The following is an 18,553-nucleotide window of genomic DNA, read 5'->3' on the forward strand; positions in this document are numbered from 1 at the left end:
GATGCTGAAGCTGAAACTCCAATACTTTGGCCACCTCATGTGAAGAGTTGACTCATTGGAAAAGACTCTGTTGCTGGGAGGGATTGCGGGCAGGAGGAGAAGGGGACGACAGAGGATGAGATGTCTGGATGGCATCACCAACTTGATGATCATGAGTTTGAGTAAACTCCAGGAGTTGGTGATGGGCAGGGAGGCCTGGCATGCTGCGATTCATGGGGTTGCAAAGAATTGGACACAACTGAGCTACTGAACTGAACTGAAGCAACTTAACATGCATGTACAACGCATCTAGGGTCTAATTTGAGAGCACACTTGAGTTTCCCCAAGCTTCTTTTCCCACTAGAAGAACAGATCAAGGAGAGAAAGTTCTTGGATTCAAAGTTCTACCACCCATTAATGATGTGGTCTTGGGGCAAATTATTCCAGCCTCTCTCAACTTCAGATTCTTCATCAGTAAAAGGGGATGTTAATGGTATCCACTTGATAGATCTGTGCTGAAGATGAAACGAAATAAGATAAAGTCCTTGGAACTCATAAAAAGTGTCTGGTGCATACTAGATGTTCCGTGAATGTTAGCAATGATTCATAATTAATAGAAGGATCTTAGTGGCATCAAATACTGATGACATAAAGAATGATAGTGAATAAATAACATTCACTAGATCTCCTCTGAATTATTTATCATTCAGTTATTTTAGACTTTAAGTTTATAGGTAGCCCTGATTTATGAAAACCAAAACTTCAAATTATTGCTGTATTAAACCAAAAGACTACTTGCCCTTTTATCCATTCTTATGAGACAGATGATAGAATGAAAAAAAAAAAAAACACCTTGGTTTTGGAGTTAGTCCACAATCCCATTCAGTCCCATTTGGGGTTGAGTCCTGTTCACTGCGCTTGTTGTATGCCTGAATGCATGCTTAGTCCCTTCAGTCGTGTCCGACTCTTTGTGACCCTATGGACTGTGTAGCCCACCAGGCTCCTCTGTCCATGGGATTCTCCAGGCAAGGATACTGGAGTAGGTTGCCATGCCCTCCTCCAGGGCATCTTTTTGACCCAGAAATCGAACTTACATCTCCTGCATCAGCAGGCAGTTTCTTTGCCACTGAGTCACCTGATTAGCCCTAATTATACAGTAGGAAACCTAAAAAGAAACAAGACTCATGTGAGATGAGACCATCCCCACTCACCCTGGGGGCATCTTATTAATCTTGAGTAAAGATGCGGGCTCTGGTTCTACTCCGTGTAGGTGAAAAACTTGGGGATGACAAGGCACTGGTTTGGTTTTAGTCGCTAAGTCGTGTCCGACTCTTGCGACTCCAAAGGAGCCCACCAGGCTCCTTTGTCCATAGGATTCTCCAGGCAAGAATACCAGAGTAACTTGCCATTTCCTTTTCCAGGGGATCTTCCCGATCCAGGAATCAAACCTGGGTCTCCTGCATTGCAGACAGATGATTTACTGACTGAGCTACGAGGAAGCCCAATGCACTGGTTGCGTGTTTTACCTGCCTTTGAAGAGAGCAGGACCCTGTGGTCCTTGTACCCTATGTTCTCAGCCTGCATTTTGTCTGTAGAAAAACTTTAGCCAAAGAACAAATTTAATTAGAGAAGCGAGATCGTGTAGAAACTAAGGAAAACAGACAAAGGAGACCAAATAATAACAATAAGGTAGTCCTTAAGCATAGTCAGTGACACTTAGTTTCTGCTCAAGGGCTGTAGATAATATTCTGAGCCATATCCTGTGAGTTGTCTTCTAGATACTGAAACTCCAATCAGGTGAAATAAGTTAGCTACATGATGACCAGACTGTGGCCATGACATAAGCTACCACAATTCCAAGAACTGGCCTCAAAGGCATGGAAACAAACTGATCCCGGAACTGAGGATCAACTGTACCTAAAACAATCAAGATGATGCCGGTCAGACCACTGATGACCAATTTCAAGATGACTGTCAGTTGTGTTGTGTGTGTGTTGCATCTGCACCAAGCCCCTTCCCTTTGTCTATAAAAGCCCTTGCCCCTTGATTGTCAGGAGTGAGGGGGCATTGGCCTTTGGACAGGAGTCCACCCTCCCCCCAGCTGTTGGCTTCTAATCATCTAAATAAAGCAAACTTTCCTTTCCACCAACATGGCCTCTTTAATGGCTTTTGAATGGCGAGTAGCTAGGCCCCTCTTTTGGAGATGCCTTTACCTTCATGAGTATGTGTGTGTGGTGTGTGTGTGATTTCACACTCGTGCATGTAAAACTCTCTTCCACGTTTTGATTAGTTGTCAAAATGTTGACCATTTGACCAAAATGATGACTGGCTCATTTTACTTCGAAGAGAGGTATAATTGCTAGTGTAAACTGAATGAGTGTTTGCAGTAGAGCCTTTACGAGTGGAGTCAGAGAGAATAAAAGGTAGAGCATATGTGGTTTGCATGCTTTCTGAGTTACCATCTGCCTCTTTACATACTTGCTAATAATCAGAACCTTAGCTCTGCAGAAACTATAGAGCTTTAGGGAAATCTGGAGAGAGTTGACCCAATTAGGTATCAAGGACCAGAGAACACCATGGATGAAGATACCTTTTTGAAGTTTCTAATCCTGTAGTCACAAAAGCTATGGCTCCTATTAATAGGAAGCTGAGAAGCTGGGTGGGATCATCATTTGACACTTACATCATTGGGAATTTTTTTCTTTCACTAGAATGATCAGGGACCCAGAGTGCCATGTTGGCAGAAGCTGAGGCAAGAGAAATGTAGGTCATAGTCCATGGAACTGTGAATTTCTCTTTCTCCCATTCTTAGTTGTATGAGTCAAGTAAGTCTCTTATATATGAACCTTAAAGTTTTGAACTCTCAAAGATGTGAACGTGTATCACTGAATCGCTTTTTCAAGAGGGAGATAGAATTGAATCCAGCCAGGAACCAGAACCTGTGCCATCCGTGTGACTGATGGCATATCAGGTGTAAGTGAAATTGCAGCTTACCCTCCGTCTCCTGTTGCTGACGACCCTTCAGCTCTACCATCTCCCACCTCCTCTCCCTCCTCCATCAGTAACTCTTCTTGCCTGTTCACTCGATGCCAGCCCCTGAGTGCCAGCTGTTGTACTGTACTACTGTACTGAACTTTTATAAGTCTTGTCTTATAAGATGAAAAATGTTTTCTTTATTTTGGTGTGTTTTTAATGTATTATTTGTATGAAAAGAATTATAGACCTTTTACAGTACAGTCCTATGTAACCGATTGTGTTAGTTGGATACCTAGACCAGCTTTGTTGGACTTAACAAGTTGGACTTACGAACACACTCTCAGAACAGAACTCGTCTGTCTGTAGAGGACTTCTTGTGTTGAAAAACCACCAAACCACTAGAAACAAGAGAGTAGATTTTCTATTTCTTCCTTTCTCAATTGCTTGATTCTTTTGGCAGAAGGTGTCATGAAAGTGGTAAAAAAGGCAGAAGAGAATAGTCTGTATTTTTTATACTTGCAAGAACACACAGAATAATTATCTATTTCTTCCCTCTCTCCACCCTTCCCCCCAGTGAAACCCCAAAACACAATGGACAAGAAAGCCAATGTTGTTAATGTTCAAAGGTGGAATTACATCTTTCTGTGTCCGGGTGTATTTTGCATTATAATGCAGCCTTGATGATAGCATTTCTCAGGAAAGCCTGCCAGGCTGTCTCAGCATCAAGAGACAAAAGGGGAATGTAACTGGCAGCGTGTGGGGAAAATATTGCTGGGAGTGTACTTCTGGGGGCAATTTACTTTGATACTGTTCTCTGAAGTATCAAAATTGGGTCTTCATCTTTGACAAAGGAAAGCACACATTCTCAAGCTGTAAAAAGTTGAACCATGTCGGGGTAACAAATGTATGCCTTTGGGAAGAAAGTATTGTTGTGGAAAGAACAGAGGCTTTGCAGGCAGATCTGGGTCCAAGGCACTCACTAGCTTTTTGATCTTTGTTGTTGTTCAGTCACTAAGTTTTGTCCGACTCTTTGTGAACCCATGAACAGCAGCACATCAGGCTTTCCTGTGTTTCACTATCTCCCTGAGTTTGCTCAGACTCATGTCCATTGAGCCAGTGATGCTATCTAAACCATCTCATCCTCTTCCATCCCCTTCTTTTGCCTTCAATCTTTCCCAGCATCAGAGTCTTTTCTGATGAGTTGGCTTTTTGCATCAGGTGGTCAAAGGATTGGAGCTTCAGCTTTAGTGTCAATCCTTCCGATGGATATTCAGGGTTGATTTCCTTTGGGAAATTGGGAATACGATTGACTGGTTTGATCTCCTTACCGTCCAAGGGACTCTAAAGAGTCTTCTCTAGCACCACAATTTGAAAGCATCATTTCTTCAGCACTCAGCCTTCATTATGGTCCCACTCTCACATCTGTACATGACTACTGAAAAAACCATAGCTTTGACTAGACGGACCTTTGTCGGCAAAGTTAGGTCTCTGCTTTTTGATATACTGTCTAGGTTTGTCATAGCTTTTCTTCCAAGAAGCAAGTGTCTTTTAACTTCATGGCTTCAGTGATTTTGGGTCTATGGCATCTAAATGACAATTCCTCCCACCTTTCACTCATTCGCCTTTCTCTCCCTTCTCTTCTAGAAATCATTATCACCAGAGAACAGCCGTGACGGGGGCAGCTTCTGGGAAGTGCTATTACACGCTGACCTTTGCTGTCACCTTCCCGCATGCCGAAGATGCCTGCTATCTGGCTTACCACTATCCCTACACCTACAGTGCCCTCTTGGTAAGTTCCTCTGCCAGCCCTACGTGGGTTGGACTGAAAGGGCTCTTTGAGGCTTTCCTGGAAATCTTCAGGAAACCCTGACATCCTGCTGGGGAGCTTCAGGCGTCCGAGGGAGCCAGGGTTTGTTGTTTCTGACTCAGGGGCTTTCTGTCTGTCCCGTTTCCTTCCTTGGACAGAGCGCGGGCTGAGGTCATGGCCAGTGACATTCTAACGGCCCCAGTGGTGCACTGTGCTCTTCATATCCAGGATGAGTGTGGATGCGAGGGGCAGGGGGCACTTTTTAGGGGCTTTATCTTTAAATAGCCCTCAATATACATTGTTGCAGGAGGACAAATGGCTGAAGATTAAAATTCATATTTTACCAAGGCCAAAACCAAAGTAGAGAAAAAGTTTGAAAATTTTCTCAGCTAAACAAATTTGATCATGGGTGTTGTATATCCTCCTGTGATTTTTTTTCATCTTGTCATATTCTGAGGCAGCAAAACTGATATTCTACTTTTGTTTCATGCTTACCAGAAGTAAAAAGTTCACAAATATAACTTTAAAAAGTACTCCCAGTCTAAATAAAATTAACTAAAATTCCACAGCAATTCTGAAAGGTTATTTCCTTTTATTTTAGAAATGCAGGTACACTAAGTAAATATAGGAAGGTTGGAATCATGATCTAATAAATATCTATTAGTTTACCCTAAAAAAAATAATAAAAAGCCCTCAAGTTAAACAAGAAGAATGAGATTGGAGTGAGATTATTAAGCTGAAATGGGGTAACACCATGCAGGTCAGCTGAGATGCCAGTTTAAAGGACATGGATGCATTGAGAGGTGTGAAGCAGAGATTGAGGGGGTGAAGCTTGGAAAAATGCCCTGATATCACCTTGCAGCCACTTTCCCATTTCCAGTGGTTTCCTCGGCCATGGACTAGAAGGATCCAGGGTGGAAAAGAAGGGTAGAAGAATAAAACATTGAATCATTGCAAATAAGGGTCACGATCTCTTTACAATAGGAGTGTACTGTCAACCAGTCCAAACTTGAAGTCATCATTCAGATATCTTATCAGGCCATTTCTTGCCATTTGAAAAAGTTGGTAAATCATCCCTGTCCCTGAGCTATTTCATGGATATCCTGTGGAGTCATGAGCTAAAGTATCTAATAAAGTATTTCCATCCTCTGTGTTAATGCAAAATGTTATTAGCATATTTATAATAATATGTGTATATGCAAATATATATCACTTAGCCTGAAGGATAAGCATTTTCATTGCAAGCCTGTGATAAGGATTTGGAAAAGATCATAACTGAGAACACCTTTTCCCTCCAAAGAAATATTCACGTGTAAATGCATTGTTTTTTCTCCATTGAGAAGGCATAACTTACACCACTCAGCTAACTGCTTCATAAAAGTACATCTGCCCTTCTCTCCATATGCTGGCTTACCTAAAGAGAGATTTGTTTTTACTGTTTCCCGGATTGTAAAAGATACACAACTAGTATTATTTGTGGACCACACTTAGAGATCTCAAGAATTTAATCCAAGAAATGTGCATCACCAGCTTGGCTGTAACAAGGCATGTTTGTTTTAAAACATGCTTGTTGCCTTGAGGGCCTCAGAACAGGCAAGATCCATGATCTCCTCCAACAGCTGTTCTTACTGTCTCATCTATGAAACCCTGCATGTTGAAAAGTCTACTGGTGGAGGGGGTTCCTTTTTAAAGACAGGTTTGATTTTTCTGTCAGAGTAATGGTCCATGGGTCCAGGTCACTGTTCTTTTCACTTGTTAGAATATCTTTGTCCTACGGACTTAGAGAATGGACCTGTGAACTCAGGGTGAAGGAGCTGGTGGGATGGTTTGAGAGAGTGGTATTGACATATATACACCACCACGTGTAAAATAGGTAGTTCGCAAGAAGCTGATGAACAGCACAGGGAGCTCGGCTAGGTGCTCTGTGATGACATAGAGGGGTGGAATGGAGGAGTGGGAGGGAGGCTCAGGAGGGAGGCGATATATGTGTGTGTGTGTATATATGTGTGTTCATTTCAGTTCAGTCACTCAGTTGTGTCCGACTCTTTGTGACCCCATGGACTGCAGCACACCAGGCCTCCCTGTCTATCACCAACTCCTGGAGTTTACCCAAACTCATGTCCATTGAGTCGGTGATGCCATCCAACCATTTCATCCTCTGTCATCCCCTTCTCTTCCCACCTTCAATCCCTCCCAGCATCAGGATCTTTTCAAATGAGTCAGCTCTTTGCATAAGGTGGCCAAAGTATTGGAGTTTCAGCTTCAACATCAGTCCTTCCAATGAACACTCAGGACTGATCTCCTTTAGGATGGACTGGTTGGATCTCCTTGCAGTCCAAGGGACTCTCAAGAGTCTTCTCCAACACCACAGTTCAAAAGCATCAATTCTTTGGTGCTCAGCTATATTTATAGTCCAACTCTCACATCCATACATGACTACTGGAAAAACCATAGCCTTGACTAAATGGACCTTTGTTGGCAAAGTAAGCATCTTTTAATTTCATGGCTGCAGTCACCATTTGCAGTGATTTTAGAGCCCAGAAAAATAAAGTCAGCCACTGTTTCCACTGCTTCCCCATCTATTTGCCATGAAGTGATGGGACTGGATGCCATGATCTTAGTTTTCTGGATGTTGAGCTTTAAGCCAACTTTTTAGTCTCCTCATATGTGCATCACAGAAGGCAATGGCACCCCACTCCTGTACTCTTGCCTGGAAAATCCCATGGACAGAGGAGCCTGGTAGGCTGTAGTCCATGGGGTCGTTAAGAGTTGGGCACGATTGAGCGACTTCACTTTGACTTTTCACTTTCATGCATTGGAGAAGGAAATGGAAACCCACTCCAGTATTCTTGCCTGGAGAATCCCAGGGACAGGGGAGCCTAGTGGGCTACCGTCTATGGGGTCACACGGAGTCGGACACGACTGAAGTGACTTAGCGGCAGCAGCAGCATATGTGTGTGTGTGTGTGTGTGTGTGTATGTGTATAGAGATAGAGAGAGAGATGGAGAGAGAGAGACAGACAGACAGAGAGAGCTGATTGATTCACGTTGTTGTACAACAAAAAGTAACACAAAAGGGGAAAAAAAGATTATCTTTGACCCTGTGGAGAAGCTCAGGGGCAGCTAGTATAAAACTTTAGAATTCAAAAGCGTTTGGGAAATTGTGTAGCTCACATCTATCATTCATAAATGCAAAAACCAAAGCCTAGAAGTCCCACATTTAGCTAGTGGCCAGAGAACTGAGTAGTGGCCTTTGAGGTCTATTCCTATCTGATGGAGACTCTGAGAGTCCTTCAGGTGACCTTGGCTGCATCTGGCTTTTTAATTTGAATTTTAGATCTGAATCAGCTTGTATGCACTTAGCAAAGACCCATTAAAGCTTCTTGGAATAAGAATGGGATCATGTTTGGGAAATAACACTGTTCTCAGCTGAATCACATCCATAGCGTTACAGACAAAAATTGTGGGTTGGTGACTTGAACTCAACCATCGGATATTGTATAATCACACAACTTGACAACTATGTGCACCTATAAAAGTGGGCTGCCATTGTAGTAGCTGCTGTAAGTCATAGCTTTTGTCTCTGGGAACACTTAATACTTTTGTCATACCGAAGCACAAGTTTACAGTCAACAATTATTAATAGTTTAGGAGACATTGAGGTCAAATTGAGGAAAATTTCATATTGATGGGGGACAAAAACTCAAGAAAAGAAGATCTTGGAAGATGGTCTCATCTTCCATCAACTGATCTCTGTGAGAAAAAGAGACAGATCTTATTCATTGATGCTTATTGGCTTGTTACTTAGCCTATTGACTGAATCTCTTCGCATTAGGGAAGTTTGAGGAGAGTTAATGAGAAAAAGAGAGGAAAAGGGATAGCTTTTCATTCCTTTTAAATGAGTAGAACAGAGTAAGAAAGACAATTTGTTACTTGAGGTGAAAAACGTGTATACTCGATTTTAGGTTTTACATTTCCAATAATGCATGGGCTTTGTCCTCTTCAGGTTTAAGAGAGTAATTGACTCTGTGACTTCTTTTAGAAAGCTCTTTCTCCCATCATGGACAGAATGAGTTCATTCTGTAATGCACACTAGTCATTTTTACTTTTGGACATATCCTAAGGAGAAACAGTTTTCTTCCAACAGATCAGTGATAAATTAAATGTGGATGATACCCCAAGGGTGGAATTGCTGTATTTTACTTGGGGGTTATGCTGATGGGTGAAAAATATATTTCTATGTGGAATTCACAACTGGTAAATCTCTTGTAATATGGATTATGTTTAACAATTATAGACATTTTTAAAGCAGGGTACATGTATGTTGAATGTTTTTCAACATGAACCGTAAAAATTTTATTATTCTCTTATAATGAAAGAATTAGTATTTATTGGGTTCTTTCAAACTGATGTCTTCCAGATGCTTGCCAGGAATTCTGTTGGATAATCATCCCAATTATAGTATTAAAATAATGCTAAAAGAAAGAAATACAATATTATTGCCATTACAAAGCCAACAAAAGACCTGTTTAATCATCCATCTCAAGCTTTTTCAATAATTGCAATGATTGTTAATGTGTTGTTTGCAATACTTGTTAAAGTATTTGGTTTGTGTTCTGGATTGCCCGTAGGTAGCCAGGAGTATTGGCATCCCAAGAGAGTTTCTGATGGACATTTTAGAGAGTAAGAAAGTGGAATCTTACTGAGAACTTAAAACGATATGAGTTGGCAAGAGAGGAAAAAAAAAAAAAAAGTGATCAGAAATAGGATGGATGTGTTGGGAGAGCTTGTGGCTTTTAAGGAGTATAGTAGGGTTTTTCACCAGGCATGTATACTCCCTGTGCTAGTAACCATCAGCAGGGTAACCTGCTGAGGTCAAATGAAGTCTTTTATGGGAATTTTAAGGGAGTAGCTGATGAAGCTTTATCTTTAGAGATAAAATGGAGGGTAGTGTAGGAAGTGAAAGGGAAGGGACGGGGAGAGAGGAGGGGAGAAAGAAAGTATTGAGAATTAGAATGCCATATTCACAACATCTTAGAAAGAGCTCACATTTAAAACATGTCAAATGGGAAGTATTGACTTACATGTGGTAGATCAAAGATGCAGTGAGCAAGTCATAAATCAGTGTTGTCGTTTAATCAATCAACAGACATCTATCTTTGTATGGGCCAAAAGAAAGGACAGATATCAGTAAAGGGTCCTGATGTTGAGGAGTTGAACGCGAGAGGCCGTTCTGAAGGAGCTGAGGTGTGCATGGGTGCTGAAGTCATTGACCACAGGGACCCCTGAATTCCAGGGTTTTGAGCACAATGGAAGAGCAAGCTTTGGAGTCAGAGTGGCCAGGATTGAGGTCTAAGCTCTGTGTTTTGCAGTGTAGTCATGGGCAAGCTACTTAGTTTTTCTCAGCCTCAGTTTTCTCACCTGTGAATTGGAACCATTGAAGTGGTTCTTCTATGGGTTATCAAGATTACATGACTTGATACATGGCAAGTGTTAGCCAAGTGTCTACAACTAGTAAACAGTATTAGATAGTGACCTTAGAGCATTTATTCTCTCTTTTTTTAATGATGATGGGTGATCATTTTCTCTGTTGAACTGATTATGTATATATACACAATATATAACAAAATTAAAATTATGTTATAACAAAATCCCATTAAAGGACCAAAAAGAAATACATACAGAATCTACTGATAGTTTTCTTAGGGTAGTGGATTATAATTATTTTTTATTTACTCTCTTATCCAATCTGGAGTAGGATATGGCAACCCACTCCAGTATTCTTGCCTGGAAAATTCCGTGGACAGAGGAGCCTAGTGGGCTACAGTCCATGGGGTTGCCAAACAGTTGAACACAACTGAGCGCAGCACAGCAGCAGCTCTTCTCCAAATCACCAGCGATATAACTTTATCTATTTTTAACAGAAAAAGGATATTAAAATCACCTTTTCTTTATAATCAGCCAATCTGTGAATACACATCTAGAGACGAATCACTTCCATCAGTCTCAAAGTGGATCTGTTTCACTTAGGGAAAGTGGTGTTGGCAGACTGGGGCAGTTTGAGAAAGCTCATTAGAACCTAGTTACAGCATATTCTGTTGTTTTTTATTTAACTTAAAGGTGTCTTTGGTTCTTCTCTTGTGATGAGAAGGATTCGATTCTCTGATGAATGTATCTAAGTGACAATTGAGAGCTAGTCAGTACAAAAGTAAAATAGGCCATCTTTTTAGGGGTGAACTTTATTCTGAATTAGGGGGATAGGAGGTACAGCTGTTTAAGGGCTAACAATGAGATGTGAATGATTTTTGAGTGTGAGTTTTTCTTACTTTATTAGTAGCCATCAGCAGGGTAGCCTGCTGAGGTTGAGTGAAGTCTTTTATGGAAGTTTTAAGGGAGTAGCTGGTAAAACAAAGTGGGCAGAAAACGCCTGCCGAGGGGCAGCCATGAGGCTGCAGAGTTATCAGCCTGATGTCTATCCTGGGTAGGGAGGATTTTCTTTTAAGAAGACAACATCTCTGGAGGTTTCCATAATTGCCCTGAACTCTTTCCCATTTTCACAAAGAAGCCCACTCCTGCGGCTTCCACAGGGCTGCTATTACAGCTGTTTGTTGGCACATGCATTCAGAAGCCCTGCTTCTCTCATCAGTGGTGCCAACAATAGTTAATTAGGCATGGCCTCGCTGGACCTGAGATGGGAACATTTACCTAAGACTCATTTCCAGGAGAATGATACAAAGCCATTTTTTGAGAAAGGAAAACCAACAGCAGTTTATAATTGGTTTACTTCTGGAAGACTTCTGTGTGACTGGAGCTGAATAATGCAATGAGCACAGGGGTGTTACATGTTCCATGGCAGGTGGAGTGGTCAAAGGGACAAGGGGTTCATTGAGGGACACAGGGAGATGACTGCATGAGCAATTACAGAAAATGGGCTTAAGCTAAACGTTGTTTGGCATTTGTGGAGTTGTAATATTAGTGATCATGAAAAATGTTATAGTGAGAAAATTAACAAAGAACTCATAGAAGAAGAAAACTTTTAAACTTTGCTTCCTTCATTAAGGTGACAGTGTTTTAAAGGAGAGTGTACATGAACACAAGATACTTTGCTTTTTTATCCTTTTTTCTCCTGTATCTAATTGTGTTTGATGACTTCTGTAGGCAAACCTGCTTCCAAACCTTTCAGGATCTAATTTATAAAATCTAGATTTTATTTTGTTTCCCCAAGTTTGAGGGCAGAAGGAGAAGAGGGTGACAGAGGATGAGATGATTGGATGACATCATCGATTCAATGGACGTGAGTTTGAGCAAACTCCAGAAGATAGTGAAGGGCAAAGAAACCTGGAGTGCTGTAGTCCCTGGGTTCACAGAGTCAGACACGACTGAGTGACTGACAACAACAACCCCAAGATTTGGCAAGAAGAGCTATGGCCTATTTGTATTGAGTTGGCCAAAAGGTTCATTCAGACCGTTCTGTAAGACCTTATGGAAAACCTGAAAGAAGTTTTTGGCCAGCCTAATAACTTTGTGATATCGTAGAAATCATGGCCAGTACTTTTCTGGAGAAGGGTCTCTATTTCTCCCCCATCACCCGCATATGTCGAGAATCCTTGTAGCCATAATAAATGTGAAAAAAATAGCTTTGATGGCAAGAACAAGGCAACAGACAAAACAAAGCAAAAACCCTCATAGAAACAATTCAGCAGACAGTGTTTCCCAAAACGCATGCTACAACTCTCCAGGGTCCCAAGATCTTTAGAGGAAAAGGGTTCAAGGGTCACACAGATTCTTGAAGCCCTATTGGCTAGTTTTTCTTCTATGAGTTTGTAATGTGTATTTGCATGTAATGTGTATTTGCATATAATGCGTATTTGCACAAGAGTCTGAACAGTTCTGCAGTCGTGAAAATGTCTTCATTTAGTTTAACTCACTGTGCCCCAGGTACTTTGGATCTCCCCCTCTCCATACTCCAGCATTTAGTACAATACTGCTGATTACATTTTGGAAAATGCTTCAGGAAAAGGTATAGATTTCCAAGTTTGGGGGCCTGGAATCTTGATGGTAGTTATGAGGCAGAGTTCAACTCAGTTGAGATTTCAATAATAATACTGGGACAACTTTCACCCAGATATGTGTGAAAGTGATTAAAATAATTTGCTTATGATCACAGACTATCACTAAATCCAGGGTGATATTGACTCTTTAGGAAGGTGCTGAAATGTCCTTTTACCAGGGTGGCTGACATTCTGATGGGGTCATTTTTATTCCTGTCTGTGGCTTTTCTCCTGGGATGGCAAATGGACACTTCTTCGATGAGGGCTTTAATTACACTGATTTAATATTGACTTTTCTTTTAATAGATGAGTTTCTTCTTTAGGAAGATGATTTTTTATTCCTGAAAGAGTTAGTTGCTCAGTTGTGTCCGACTCTTTGCAACCCTATGGAACTGTAGCCCACCAGGCTCCTCTGTCCATGAGATTCCAAGCAAGAATGCTGGAGTGGGTAATAGCCATTCCCTTCTCTGGGGGAGCTTCCCAACCCAGGGATAGAACCTGGGTCTCCTGCATTGCAGGCAGATTCTTCACTGTTTGAACCATCAGGGAATTCCTTAATCATTTTATATTTGCTGTTTTTAAAACAAATTTTACTTAAGTCTCGTTTCATCTAATTGTTAGAAAATGTGGTTTGTATAATTTCTGCTTTTAAAAAAATTTAGTGAAATTTTTATAGTCTTGTATATGATTAATTTTATTACAGTTCCATGAACGTTTGAGAAAAATGTAAAGGATGCTATCTGTAAAGACAGTTTGACATATATCTATGAAAAACAATATTGTTCAAATGCTCTATCATTTTTTTTTGCAATTGATATGTTCAAGGCTGATGTATTGTTATAAAGTCTCCCACTCCCAGTACAGTGTTTTCCCCTTCTGCCGTTTTGCCGTTGTACATTTCAGTTCTGCATTATTTAATTCCTGAGATTTATGAGTCTTATATGTTCTTTATGAATCATGCCCTTTATCAAAATAAGATTTTTAAATCCCATTTAATGCACTTTTCTTGAATATGACTTTGTCATATATTACTGTTGCCAGGCCCACTTTAATTTGTGTTTGCTTATCCATTTAGTTTCCATATTTCTCTTTTAAAATATTTTAGTTGAGTCAAATAGAATAAAAGATAATTTAGGAATGTTTTTCATACACACCATGGGTCTTTTTTTCCCTTCTCTTTTAAAGTTCCTTTTATATACAATAGGCAGTGGGATTTTGAAAAGCTAATCTGAAAGTTTCTGTCATTTAATAATGCTGTTTAGCCTATTTATACTTAAAACAATTTTCGGTGTTGGGTCTGTCATTTTGGTTTTGTAATTTCCATGCTTCATTGCTTTTCTTTCTTTCTCTCTCTCCGCCTCGTCCCCTGTCCATCCCTTCCTCCCTTTCTCCTTCTTTCTTCTTTCCTTTTTTCCTTCCCTCCCTCCCTTCTTTCTCATTTCTTCCTTTCTCTCTTTCTTTCTTTCTGTTTTATGCAACATGATGTGACCATATTTTCTTTGATATTTTTTCCTACAGTGTTTATAATTCTACTAGTGTTTCCCTTTCAGTTCTTAAAAAAATTAAATATATATGTATCCATGAATAATAACAGCTGAAGTTGAGTGTTTCCTGTATGACAGACACTTCTCACACACAGTAAATGACAAAATTATAGCAACCACTGAACGACATAGGTAATGCCATTTTATATACACTTTACAGAGAAAACTGAGTCATGAAGAGGTTAAGTATAGGATTTACACGATTTATCTAGAATCCACAACCAAATTTAGAACCCAGGCGGTTTGACTCAGAGCCTGCATGGTTAGTCATCTTGCTATACTGCCTTTCCATTTTTAAGAATTAAATAATAATACTATGTCCATGTAAGCTGAAAAGTGAACATTTTGTTTTACTTTATACTTCACTTACACATTTCTTTTGAATTTCATTTCAGAACCAGATGATGAGATTAACATTTGATGATATGTTTTCTCCCTAAAGAACTTTTTTTTATGTCTGTATTATGTAGTAACTGTGTTTTCCAATGATCATCTAAACGAACCTTGTTTAACTGGACTGTCCTTTTATATCACTCCTTAGTTTGAATTTGGGCAGCTAAAATTTGTCTTCAAGTTATTATAAGGATGAGGTGATATGTTTTCTGTGCTCTTGCATAGCTAAGCATATATGAGAAGAAATGTGTGAGTAAAAACTTGGCTGGTGATAGGTTTGCTATGCATTGTACTTTCAAGCACTAAGCAGTACTCATTTCCTCTGACATTCAGCACTGCAGAAGGAGTTGTGACCCAAGAATAACTTTTTACATATATATATGTGTATATATATTTATATATATCCATGAATAGGTTTATCTCTACACACACACACACACGCACACACACTTATAAAAATAACTTTAATTGTATAATGAAACCCTCATTCTGCTCAACAAGGAGCAGTGATGTTGGGTTTAGACTGGTGATCGAACACATATGTCTTGGCTTTGCTGCTGCTGCTAAGTCGCTTCAGTCGTGTCCGACTCTGTGCGACCCCATGGACTGCAGCCTACCAGGCTTCTCCGTCCATGGGATTCTCCAGGCAAGAACACTGGAGTGGGGTGCCATTTCCTTCTCCAATGCATGAGAGTGGAAAATGAAAGTGAAGTCGCTCAGTTGTGTCCGACTCTTCGCAACCCCATGGACTGCAGCCCACCAGGCTCCTCCATCCATGGGATTTTCCAGGCAACAGTACTGGAGTGGGGTGCCATTGCCTTCTCCACATCTAGGCTTTACCTGGAACCAAATGAACGCATCCTCGAGAAAGGCAAGCCATAGCACAGCATGCGTGGAAGGGCCTCTGTGAAAGTCTGGGCTCTCAGGCACAGCTTTCTTGGCCTGAGTCAGTCTTTGCCCAGGGAAGTGTGTGGTCATGAGAGATGAAGCTGAGCTCAGCTTAGAAGAGCCATCAGTTCTGGGTTTTCTTCAGCTTTCATACTTGGCTATTTACATAGGGCCTTTGTAACTAGTGTGTGCACAGTGTGTGTGTGTATATGTGTGCACAACTAGCTAGCCTCCTTGTCTCCTCAGGGGTATGAGACCACCTCCCAATCCCCATTGCAGGTGCTTCACAACAATACCTGGTATTCACCATCACTTGACAAATGACAGGAAGAATGAAGCACAAAGGTTTGGTCAGATATATGGGCCTTAGGTGAATTCTCCTTTTGAACCTGAGGTAGCCATGGTCCTTATAATTCCTTTTCTTAGTATTGTGTCAAATGCTGGCTCTCAGAAATACCACCGGTTTCTAAGACAGACCGAAGATATTGCTTACCTCGGTGTGGTAGACAGAATAATGCCCCTAGCCCAAGATGTTCATTTTCTAATCCCTGAAACCTTTAAGGATGCTGCTTTATGTGGCACAAAGGACTTTGTAGATGTGATTAAGTTAAACTTCTTGAGATGGGGAGATTATGTCAGACAATTAGATTGGGTCCAATGTAATCACAAGGGTCCTTAACCATGAACCACTGAGACAGAAGAGTCCGAGTCAGAGAAGGAGATTTGACCATGGAAACCAAGGTAGCAATGTTGTGATTGCTTCCTTTGAATGTAAGAGGAGAACATCATGGGACAAAGAATATAGCTGCCCTCCAGAAGCTAAAAAGGCAAGGAAGTTACTTTCTAGAACTTCCATGAGCAGTGCAGTCCTGCCAACACCTTGATTTTTGCACAGTAAAACCCATTTTGGGCTTTTGACCTCCAGAACTGTAATACAATACATTTGTGTCATCTCCAACCAGTAAATTTGCAGTAATTTGTTACTGAAGTGATAGGAAACGAACATATTTGGTAAGGGAGAATGTGAGAAGAGTCTTGATAGTGTCTCAAAGGAGGAAGGGCAAACCTGAGGTATTTATTAAGATTTTAAAGTTTTGTGAAGTTCTGGTATTTTAATGTAGGGCTTGATTAACATTGGGTAAAGATCATGATAAAATGGTTTAAGACTGGTGGAGGCTGTAGGGCAAGCATCTTGAGGAGAGGGGCTGTCGAGTCTTAGTGGCAGCATGCTGGATCTTCACTGTGTCATGCATCACCTTTTCTTGTGGCTCCTGGGTTCTCTAGTCATGGCCCACAGGCTTAGTCGCTCTGCAGCATGTAGGATCTTAGTTCCCAGACCAGGAAGAGGACCGGTGTCCCCTGCATTGCCAGGCACATTCTTAACCACTGGACCACCAGAGAAGTCCCCAGTTGATACTTTCTACTGAAGAGTTGTTCAGATGTTCCTGAAAAATTATCAATTTATGAAAAGTAAATTTATTTGTAATTTCTATTTTCCCAGGCAAGTGTTTCCTGCGGCAGTAAACTTGTGTTGATGCAGACAGAGAGTAGTAAATTCATATTAATCTAGGCAGTAGGCTGTGTGGAGGCAGATGATTCAGGATCCCAGTTGCAAGGAGGATGCAATTCAGGGTCAAATTTTCAGGTATCCCTGAAGCTATAGGAAAGGCCACAGAATCATTTGTCATCTTTTCTTTCCTTGGGACTTTTTCTTTTTCCTTGTAAGTCCGAGATTTATCTAATAGAGTACAAGTGGAATTTAGTTCATTCCTACCCAGATGCTAGGATTTCTGCTTCGTTTAGAAAATTCTTTTTCTTACTGCCCAGTGTATTGGTTTTGTATTGCTGCTGTAACAAATTATTACCAATTTTGTAGCTTAAACAATTAAAAAAATCTTACAGCTCTTATGGTGAGAAGTTCAATATGGGTAAAAATCACTGGGCAAAAATCAACCTGAAAAGATACATGCATCCCAATGTTCATTGCAGCATTGTTTATAATAGCAAAGACATGGAAACAACCTAAATGGCAATCAGCAGAGGAATAAAGAATATGTGATACATATATACAATGGAATATTACTCAACCATTAGAAAGAATAAGTAATGACATTAGCAGCGACATGGATGGACCTAGAGGCTGTCATACTGAGAGAAGTCAGAGAAGGACAAACATCCTATGACATCACTTACGTGTGCAATCTAAAAAGAAATGATATGAATGAACATAGAAAACAGAAGACTTAGAGAACAAACTTATGGTTGCCAGGGAGAAGGATAATTAGGGTGTTTGGGATGGACACGTACACACTGCTGTATTTAACAAACAAGGACCTACTATCTTGCCAAGAAACTCTGATCAGTGTTATGTGCCATCCAGATGGGAGGGGAGTTTGAGGGAGAAAGGATACATGCATGTGTATGGCAGAGTCTCTTTGATATTCACAACCTTTGCAGAAACTATCACAATATTGTTAATTGGCTATCAGATCAGATAGATCAGTCGCTCAGTCGTGTCCGACTCTTTGCGACCCCATGAATTGCAGCATGTCAGGCCTCCCTGTCCATCACCAATTCCCAGAGTTCACCCAAACTCATGTCCATCGAGTCAGTGATGCCATCCAGCCATCTCATTCTCCGTCGTTCCCTTCTCCTCCTGCCCCCAATCCCTCCCAGCATCAGAGTCTTTTCCAGTGAGTCAACTCTTCACATCAGGTGGCCAAAGTATTGGAGTTTCAGCTTTAGCATCATTCCTTCCAAAGAAATCCCAGGGCTGATCTCCTTCAGAATGGACTGGTTGGATCTCCTTGCAGTCCAAGGGACTCTCAAAAGTCTTCTCCAACACCACAGTTCAAAAGCATCAATTCTTCAGCGCTCAGCCTTCTTCACAGTCCAACTCTTACATCCATACATGAC

At 40.8% G+C, this 18,553-nt stretch overlaps 1 protein-coding gene across 2 annotated transcripts in view; it reads left to right on the top strand.

Moving 5' to 3' along the window:
* The window catches only part of AGBL1 (ATP/GTP binding protein-like 1), a 920,262-nt gene that overhangs the window by 197,189 nt on the left and 704,520 nt on the right, over nt 1–18,553 (top strand). For both annotated transcript variants that reach the window (XM_010832175.1, XM_010832176.1), the window contains one exon: nt 4,600–4,744. In XM_010832175.1, the coding sequence (XP_010830477.1) occupies nt 4,600–4,744 (145 nt within the window). The remainder of the gene's footprint in view (nt 1–4,599; nt 4,745–18,553) is intronic.

This window comes from Bison bison, unplaced genomic scaffold, assembly GCF_000754665.1.
Source record: "Bison bison bison isolate TAMUID 2011002044 unplaced genomic scaffold, Bison_UMD1.0 scf7180017860443, whole genome shotgun sequence".
Lineage (NCBI taxonomy): Eukaryota > Metazoa > Chordata > Mammalia > Artiodactyla > Bovidae > Bison > Bison bison.